The following is a 9,393-nucleotide window of genomic DNA, read 5'->3' on the forward strand; positions in this document are numbered from 1 at the left end:
GTGTCCAGCGGGCGGCTAGGGCAGCGCCAGCGAGGAGCCTTGGAGCTAGCAGCCCGCCTTGAGCCACATTCATCACGACGGCGTGGCTGGCTGACCTCGAGGCTTGCCAGGTGCGCTCTCTCCCATCGGCATCCCGTCATCACCTCTCCCGAGCGTCCACCACCCCGCGGCTCTCACGACCACGGCTGATTGGCATTTTCCCCTGGCGGAGCTGTTGCCGACAGCTTTTGTCACGGCTGTCGCGCAGACGGTACGCCTGGCGCGCCGCGCCCCTGGGGTGAGCAGAAAAGCAGGTCTGGGCGCCGACCTTCTGCAGCAGGCGGAGACCGTTCCCCCTTCTCTGCCCTGCTCGCTCCCGAACAGCCAGAAGAACCCAGCAGCGGCCGGCATAGCTCCTCGAAGCGCAGCCCCTGGCATGGCGTGCACGCAGCCCTATCACGTCCCCTCGAACCGACGTCTCTGCAGCACCCGTCCACGCCTCGGAGACGCTGAAAGGGCTAGAAAAGAGCCTCTCGGCGCCCGTGGCCAGCGTGCGAGCCACAGGGGGGGATGCACGCAGGGATAGACGAGGCGGAAGGCCCTGCCCTTCACTGTGTTCCTGCGACTCCGTCACCTGCCAGCCGTGCCCCCCGCGCTGCTGGATGACCGACGGCTGTGTTGGCCACGGTGGCGACACTGGCATGATGGCAAGTCCCGACGACGGCAGCCGGGCGCGTGGGTTCACGCCGGTGCTGCGTGGTGGTGAGCATGGAGGGCCGTAGGCGTCCCGAAGGGCTCTTCTGGACGGGATCGCCAGCATCGAGCAGCTGTTAGAACTGAAACTTCCCACCCGGGTCCACGTCCGGCTCGCTGCTTGCTTGGCTTGCGGCGCCAGTGCCGTATGCTTCGCAGCTCGCCGGTGCATGTGCTTGTTACGCCTCGCGCACGCACCACGAGAATCATTGGGCTTCCATGGAGCACCGCACGCTGTCCTACCTAGCCCATCAACCTGCTGCCGGCCGTTGACGGCGGCGACGCACACTGGGCTGTTCCTCGGTCTGTGGCGCCGCACGCCACAGCTTCCCGGCCTAACGAATGCAGCTCCAGCGAGCAAGGAGCCCTCCACGGCCTCGTCTGGATGCCTCCCGAGTGGGCTGGAAAGCATGCAGAATCAGCTCCCTCTCCGCATGTGCTCAAAGGGGGCTGGCTGGACGTCCGCTGGCCGTCTTGAGCGGCCCTGCTTTTGCTCTTCCACCGCGCCGTGCAGCAGCATCCATTGTGCCCCCCAAATCTAACCTGCTCGAGGCTGTGGCAGCATCTCCACCGGCAATCGGTCTGGGGTCGATCAGCAAGCGTAACGTCACTCGGTGCTGGCGGCCAGCCGGCCATCACTGTCAGTTTTGTGGTAGGTATCTCCTGCGTTTATTCGTCCCGCAGTCCCCCGTCACCTCACTCTCCTGCACCTAACCTCTTACCCTCCCGAGCACAACGCCGCGAGGCCCCTATCCCGACTCGCTCGTTGTTTCTCCCAATCGCAAGCCGACCAGACCTTGCATCACGGCCACTGCTCGCTTCAGCCTCTGTGGGCACTGTCTCTGCTCGCTGATCTGGCCAGGCTGATGTATGAATCAGACCGGAGCAGCCGAACTCCGTGCAAAATCCAGGATCATTCGGGACCATCGGCTGGCATACCAGGGCCCTGTCGCACCGCGAACAAGCGCTTCTGTCGACGACTCTGGTCGGCAGCACTGGTCTGAGCGGTCAATTACTATCCGCCTCTTCAAACGAGCCAAGCGCGAGATGCATTAGCTCACGCCTGTTTTCTATTGGCCATTGTCTCCTCTGGCGCCGGGAGCCTTCCAGGTTGCTGGGCAAGTGTGGGAGGCGTTTCGGTTAGTCCCGAGCACGGCGGCGTAAATACCCCACAGCGTCCCTATTATCTGTCCCGGTATAGTTCCGCCTCTTTTCCTGCGTCTATCAACATGGATGCGCCGCTATCAAACTCATATCAGCGTCATCCACATCCTCATTCGCTTGGAATACAGACCTCTGCACCCTCAAATGCGTCGCAGCCAACCCTAATACCACCACCAACCGGTATGTTTGGAACTCCAACCTCAGGACGCCCGCCAGGTCTATCGGCCCCTCTACAGACTCAGCACACTGGGAATCGCTCTCCAGGAGGCTATAATGCAACCGCTTATAGTCAGTCATACGCCACGTCTTCGGTATCACCAAGCACTGCCTCTGGAAGTCTACAGGACCTGCCTCCTAATGACCACTCCATGAGTAGTGCCGGCATCTCCCCAACACACATCTCAAACGCAAGTCTCAATTCCAGTTTGAATGCGCAGAAGAGGGCGTATCGTCAAAGAAGGAAGGACCCAAGCTGCGATGCGTGCAGAGAGCGAAAAGTCAAAGTGAGTCGACTATTTAGCTACTTTGTCCTCAATTTTGCGCACGCAGCAACTGGAGTGCGTGCTGTGACGACCAGCACTTGTTGTTCACTAGCCTCTATCTGTTCCCGGTGTGGAGACCAGCATTGAGGAGATTTTGCTTGAGAGCTAGAACAACCCAGCTTCACACATCGGCCCCCGAACGGAGTAGTGCACCTTGCCAGGTGCAGATGATACTGCCACTCAAGAGATTTTAGTGTTTACGCGCACTTGCTCATGCCGTCGAATCAGGGGCCTGCGAAGCCATTCGCGACTTTTTGTTTCCTGTCATTGATTAGGAGGGCTGCTCCTTTCTTTTGTATAGCGGCTGACGAACTTCCTAGTGTGATGCTACAGAGACCTCACCCTGTTCAGAATGCTCCAGTCGAAGTCACAAATGTCAATTCACAAAGGAAACAAATCGCCGGATGTCCTCGATAAAGTACGCGTTTTCTCTTATTATTTGCACCCCTGTGACAGGTTTGGACTGACTCTGTTTAGACAAGTACAAGACCTACAAAGTCAATTAGCTGAAGCCAAGCACCAAATCAACAACCTAATGGCAATGCTTCAGGAGGGAGGAGCAATGGAGGTTGACCGCAGAGCCATGGACGCGCACATTTTGAAACTTCCAGACATCGTGCCAAATATGGAGAAGCGGCATCGACACCCAGTGATGAACAACTTCGACTATGTTCGCAAGAATATACGAATCTATGGCAGAGGGCTATTCAAGGCACCGCCACCCTACCGGCTAGGCACTTTGCAGCCCTCCATGGTCATACTACCTTCGCTACCAGCAAGAGACTTGACAGATCGTCTTACAAAACGGTACTTCGAGTCGATACACAGATGGTATCCAGTCATCCACTGGCCAACCTTTCAACTCGAAATTGACAGAGCGTACGCACCGGGCAGTTTGCAGACCATACCTGAAGCATGGCTTGGATTGTTTTTTGCTGTACTTGCTTGCAGCACGCTCGGTTTGGTGGGCTCTCCAAGAGCCGATCTTGAGGGCATGTCCTATCTGGAGATATCTGCGAAAGCCATCACGCCCTGGACCGACGACCCTACAATTGACTATGCGAGAGCTTCTTTGTTGATCAGCATATTCGTCACAGAAATGAACATGAAATCTGCTGGGTGGGTCTGGCTTGGGGGCGCAGTGAGAATTGCGCAGGATATTGGCCTACATTCTGAGACAGGTCCTTGGCCTGTGATTGAAGGAGAGATAAGGCGGCGAGTGTGGTGGTCCATATATGCTTGGGAAAGGCTAGTAGTAATCCAGATGCCGCTTATGGCCGTTGTTAATGTTTCATAGGCTTCTATCTCTCGAGCTCAGACGGCCGACCCTAATCGATGACGACGATTGCAACGTCGAGCTTCCCTCCCCAGTCGAAGATCGGTTTATACAACCCCAAGCAATCGTCCGGACTTCTACAAACTACGCACCACACATTGGCCTAGTGGCGCTTATCCCTACTGCTTATATCGTACCAAAGCTGAGAAAAACACTCAAAGCCGCCATCATAACACCTCACATACGCCAGACCTACGAGGAACACTTCCACCGAATTCTCTACTCCTTCCCCGAATCGTACCATCCAGCTTCGAAAAGCTATATGGATCCTATGGGACTGCCTGCAGTGCTCGTGCTCCAGAGCGCTCGGTCCCAGATGTATCGACACAACATGTCTGTATCTTTTGGAGTTGGGGAGCGCACTGTGGCTCTACAGGGATGTCTTTTGGTGGCACAAGAAACAGCGAGTTATATATCGAGAAGTATGCCCCAGAAGCCTCATGTCTCCGAATACCCGGAGAGCATCCAAGCTACCGCCTTGACTATTGCATCAAGCATGCTCTGCGCCCATTTGTGGCGAAGTATGCTCATTCTGTGCCTATGTGCAGACTTTGACGGGGCTTTGGTGTGCCTGCGCTTCAGTACCACCATCGGAGATACACGCAAGATCAACGCGGCCTGTGGAAGAAACTTAGCCTTCTTTTTAGATCGCCTCACGGAACGCGTTCACAGCGGTAATGGGGCGCACCATCAACTCGAACAAGATGAGGAGATGCTTGCTTATGTCAGCGGTGATGTACAAGGAAGCTTGGAGGACTCGTGGGTGTGGACAGGCAGCGAGGTTGGTCAAAATATTAGCCAGACACTCCCTTCTCCTGTCGTCGACTCGGCTACGAGAGAAAGCGGTGATGCGATGGATACTACCTCACTGCCGCTTCGACCAACAATGGTCCCAGTGGAGAAAGATACAAGAGAATGGGGTGGTTGGGAGCGAGTCGAGCGGATGATTTGCCAACTTAAGGACGAGCGAAGTCGAATGAATCAACCCCCACTACCGCCACCTCCTAACTACTATCACCGGCCGCTACACAACCCTGGGAAGAGATTACAACTGGCCCCGGATGCAGCCGCCCCGGCCCCATCTGCCGCTCCAAGGACACCCACGTCGACTAGTGTGGAGCCTGCCGGGTCATCTCGCATCAGCATTGCGAATATTATCTAGAGTACGACATCACGATCTAAGAATGCGCCGAGCATATAATCAGTAATGCTATTGATAGTAACTGACCGCGTGGAGCTTTCAGGCTCGATACGAATAGTTTGGTTTCATAGCAACGATTTCGGCGTCTCATATTGTTTCATTACGGGGTAAAAATATCTACAGGGCGGTCGTGTTCATGGCAGGTTTACGAAAATGTCTCTCCATTTGTTTCTAGCGGGTTCGGTTCATCGTTGCAGCGAAGTCGCATTACTCGGGACATGTGGTATACGAACAAGTGTTTAGGATTGGGTTGTTGGCCCGCGGCATCGGTTGGAGCGTTCCTGGAGGGTCTCTCAGCCATCAGCAGCTCGGAAGAAAATGGACGATATACGTGTCCACGTCAATGTAAGATTATAATGCATAGAGGCGCAGCACGGCCTTGGCTGCGTTTATTCCGCGGGATTATTGGGAGTATGGTGAGCCTTTCCGAAACTCTAGAGTGAAGTTCAAGGCTTTCGGTGTTCTCGAAGCCGTGGACGGTTCAACCAACGGCCCTGCTAGGTCAGCGTGAGGAGACAATAACGATCGGTGAGGCCGTGTGAAACTTGACAGCGTGGCCAGCGATGTAAATGAAGCCACTAATGCGGAAATTGGGCACTGGAAAGTAGTGAGGCTTTATCAGATGCTCCAGTGGTGTTACCGCGGGGGTAAGCTGTGGCGGCTGGGGGCAATGGCGACAACGGAAGCCCATTCTCCTGATGTGGAGTTGCTGAATTCGAGCTACAACGCGAAGCTGACACCGAAAGGCATCTATGATTGTGATTGAGAGCTGCTAATGCATTGATATTAGGGCTGCATGGTCTTGATGTCTTTGGCCCCAAGTGCTGTGTGCGAAAAGCTGACGGCGCGCGGTGCAGAATTTACCTGATTCAGACCATCACGACAGGGTCAGGAGACAGGGCCCGCACGCCACAAGCATCCCGCGAACCGGCTGCTGAGCCACGATGGCCTCGCCGACGGGGCGGAGATGATACCAACGAGCTGCTGAAACGTCGTAGAGCAGCATTGAGAACACTCCACGAAGACGGTCGGTGTGGGATATATCGCTCCGACGCCCCCCAGAGCGCGGCCGTGCGTGTGCTCGAAGGCATATAAAAGCACAGCAATGGGAGGGCCAGACGGGTTCGAAGCACGCTGCTCATTTGGCTGACACTCTTCCCCATATCTACAGGGTTCAAATGTGACAACCCCGGCCCCGTGCCTGATCGATATCGTTTCACTCGCCCCAGCTCCCGCAGCACCCCCCCGTCTGGCCCCCCTCAGCACCGCCGTCGATTGGCTGATGCCCCGCCAGCGTGCAGATTCCGCAGCAATGGCGCTGATACAAGCTTCTGCTGCCGCGGCGCCAGCCACGTCCTCCAAAAGCTTGAAAATCCCATACCCCGACCCCCCAACCTTACACCTGCCGTTTATCAACAGTTCGAGCCCCTCGCCGGCCCGCTCATATTCTCCGTCGATTGCTTCATCCCTCCCAGACCCAGACACCTCTACCGACAACACAACCCGCATCGACGTCCGCCTGCTCGCCGAGATCATGGTCCACCTCTCCCGCGTCCCTACGTCCAAGGACATCTCAGCCCCGCTCGTTGAAGGGCTCGAGAGGATCAAGTTCGAGCACGCCGACGAAGACGATGCCACCGTGTCTGTCTACGGCTCCCGCTATGCTGCCCAGGACTTGCCTAGGCATGAGATGCCAGAGCTCGAGATGCCAAAGGAAGTGTGAGTTGTTTTTCTGCCCCGCCATGCCCCGCCATTGGAACCCGGAGCTTCTAGACGCTGACGTCGTGGACAGCGCATACCGCATGATTAAGGACGACTTGACGCTCGACGGCACCCCGACGCTAAATCTGGCCAGTTTCGTCACCACCTATATGGTATGCTGCTCTGGTAGTTGTGTGTGCTCTGGTAAATAGTGCTAAATGACTGCAGGAAGAAGAGGCCGAGAAGCTGATGATTGAATGTTTCTCCAAGAACTTCATTGGTGCGTTTGCTATCTTATCAAGATGCGCCAGCTCCACTAACCAATCCTAGACTACGAGGAATATCCCGTGTCAGCTGACATTCAAGCACGATGTGTTTCCATGTTTGTGGCCACTTTCAAACATCTGAATATATAGCATGCTGACTAGAGTTCAGGATTGCTCGTCTTTTCAACATCCCCACGAAAGATGACTCCAACGCCATGGGCACCTCCACAATCGGTAGCTCCGAGGCTATCATGCTCGCGGTGCTCGCCATGAAGAAGCTTTGGGCGAACAAGCGAAAGGCCGAGGGAAAGCCCTTCGATCGCCCCAACATCATCATGAACTCTGCCGTCCAGGTGTGCTGGGAGAAAGCTGCACGCTACTTCGACGTCGAGGAGAAGTACGTGTACTGCACTGAGGATCGCTTTGTCATCGATCCCCAGCAAGCCATCGACCTCATTGACGAGAACACCATTGGCATATGTGCCATCCTCGGAACGACATACACGGGGGAGTACGAAGACATCAAGGGCATCAACGATCTCCTCGTAGAGAAAAACCTCGACGTTCCCATTCACGGTTTGTCCTCCATCAGCCACACCTCACAGTGCCCGTACTGACCTCTGAACAGTCGATGCCGCAAGTGGTGGCTTCGTCGCGCCCTTCATCAATCCCGGACTCCTCTGGGACTTCCGTCTCGAGAAGGTCGTCAGCATCAACGTTTCGGGCCACAAGTATGGCCTCGTCTACCCCGGCGTCGGCTGGGTCGTCTGGCGCGACCCCCAGTTCCTCCCTAAGGAGCTCGTCTTCAACATCAACTACCTTGGCGCAGACCAAGCCTCCTTCACTCTCAACTTCTCTCGCGGCGCCTCCCAGATCATCGGCCAGTACTACCAACTGATCCGCTTGGGCAAGCATGGATACCGCGCTATCATGCTGTATGCCTCCTTCTCCCCTCCCCCTTCCCCCTAACGTACCACATTACTAACCAATCTTTCACTAGCAACCTCACTCGCACAGCCGACTACCTCGCTGCCAATCTCGAGCAGCTCGGCTTCATCATCTTGTCCAAAGGCGGCGGAGAAGGCCTCCCTCTCGTTGCCTGCCGTCTCGACCCCGACTCGGACAAGCACTACGACGAATTTGCCATCGCCCACCAGCTGCGCGAGCGCGGCTGGGTCGTCCCCGCATACACCATGGCGCCGCACACGGAGAACCTGAAGCTCATGCGCGTTGTGGTCCGCGAGGACTTCACGCGCAGCAGGTGCGATTCGCTGATTGCCGACTTCAAGCTTGCGTGCCAGACGCTGGACAAGTTGGACGCGAAGACGATTGAGGAGCGTAAGGAGTAAGTCATTCCCCCAACCCCCTAACCTCTTTTGGTTTCAAGTATAAAACGGAACATCCCTGACGATCTGGGATCTAGACACCGCACGAATATGCGCAAGAAGGCGACGCGCACGGGCCGCCACCACAAGCTCAACGAGCACTTCACCGACGAGAAGCACAGCTTGCAAGGTAAAACTGGCAAGACGCACGGCATCTGCTAAGCAGTCCGTGTTTGCGTTCTGATATAGCGAAATCACATGCGAAACCACGTGTGTAGAAAGGTGAATAAAGGGAAATGGATCTCTTGGCTCAAGCAAGCGAAACATAGCGGGAAAGAAAAGATTAGGATTTGGATGGATGGACTATCTTTTTGAGCTGTGAAAGATACAAAACAGATAAGAAACTTCTTGGAAGTGCAAAACAACAAACCTTTTGATATATGCTGCAGATACGGGAGGGCAGTGCAGATGCTGTGACGCACGACGCGCGCCGCCGTCTATATATGCCAACAAGCCCCCCTCTAAGGAACTATATCATCTAGGCACAATCTTCTTCAGACCTCATAACAGGCCGTACTAACGCTATCGTCACCATCCCGCCGTCCAATCGGCAGAAACAGCTCAGTGAAGCACGTCCGCTCACCAGCACGTGACAGAGACACGTGGACAGTCCATCGGCCTATCGAATTCAAGACATGCATCCCCCGTCCACCACCGCATCTGCGTTACCCCGGCGAAAGAAGCGGGGGGTTTGTGGCACTGGTCTTAGAACCCCCAAAAGACGCCATGGATAATATAAGCTTCCACATAAGTCAGCTTCGCATACGCAACGCATGCAGGTATCCGGATCTGGGAAACCGCCAAGCTCTGGGTGTTCACCTAGCTGGCGGAAGGGTGGAGAGACAAGACATGCCTAGAGCTTGGCGCTGGCGTGCAGCGTCGATGTTGTGCGCTCCGCGGCGCGGAGGGCGGCGTCGATGACGGACATGGCTTGGTAGAGTCTGCGCTCTTGCAGTTTTGGCGCGACGACTTGGATGCAGAGGGCGGTGTTGAGGTAGACGGAGCGGTCGACTTTGGTCCCTGGGGTGGGCTGTTAGAATAGCATATAGATAGGTTTTTTTGGGTT

The 9,393-nt window shown here is 55.6% G+C and overlaps 4 protein-coding genes across 4 annotated transcripts in view; 2 read left to right on the forward strand and 2 right to left on the reverse strand.

Moving 5' to 3' along the window:
• Positions 1 to 139: 139 nt before the first annotated feature.
• BDZ99DRAFT_471751 (uncharacterized protein) lies at positions 140 to 1,144 on the reverse strand (the record flags this gene model as incomplete). The annotated part of the gene is made up of 1 exon (XM_033721737.1): positions 140 to 1,144. The coding sequence occupies one exon, from the start codon at positions 1,142 to 1,144 to the stop codon at positions 140 to 142; it is 1,005 nt and encodes a 334-aa protein (XP_033583492.1).
• A 1,120-nt stretch (positions 1,145 to 2,264) lies between these two features.
• BDZ99DRAFT_375900 (uncharacterized protein) lies at positions 2,265 to 4,936 on the forward strand (the record flags this gene model as incomplete). Its single annotated transcript, XM_033715002.1, has 4 exons — positions 2,265 to 2,399; positions 2,759 to 2,856; positions 2,916 to 3,690; positions 3,752 to 4,936. The coding sequence occupies 4 exons, from the start codon at positions 2,265 to 2,267 to the stop codon at positions 4,934 to 4,936; spliced, it is 2,193 nt and encodes a 730-aa protein (XP_033583493.1).
• Positions 4,937 to 6,509: 1,573 nt separating this feature from the next.
• Positions 6,510 to 8,489, forward strand: BDZ99DRAFT_375964 (glutamate decarboxylase; the record flags this gene model as incomplete). The annotated part of the gene is made up of 8 exons (XM_033715003.1): positions 6,510 to 6,694; positions 6,768 to 6,849; positions 6,905 to 6,956; positions 7,007 to 7,058; positions 7,112 to 7,518; positions 7,571 to 7,877; positions 7,943 to 8,287; positions 8,366 to 8,489. The coding sequence occupies 8 exons, from the start codon at positions 6,510 to 6,512 to the stop codon at positions 8,487 to 8,489; spliced, it is 1,554 nt and encodes a 517-aa protein (XP_033583494.1).
• Positions 8,490 to 8,681: 192 nt separating this feature from the next.
• BDZ99DRAFT_138297 (amidase) overlaps positions 8,682 to 9,393 on the reverse strand; it is a 2,487-nt gene continuing 1,775 nt past the window's right edge. Inside the window, exons 3-4 of the mRNA XM_033712667.1 lie at positions 9,181 to 9,347; positions 8,682 to 9,067 (exon numbers count right to left, since the gene is read on the reverse strand). Coding sequence (XP_033583495.1) covers positions 9,181 to 9,347 — 167 coding nt within the window. The 3' untranslated portion in view covers positions 8,682 to 9,067. The remainder of the gene's footprint in view (positions 9,068 to 9,180; positions 9,348 to 9,393) is intronic.

Source organism: Mytilinidion resinicola (genome assembly GCF_010093595.1).
Source record: "Mytilinidion resinicola strain CBS 304.34 unplaced genomic scaffold BDZ99scaffold_2, whole genome shotgun sequence".
NCBI classification, from domain to species: domain Eukaryota; kingdom Fungi; phylum Ascomycota; class Dothideomycetes; order Mytilinidiales; family Mytilinidiaceae; genus Mytilinidion; species Mytilinidion resinicola.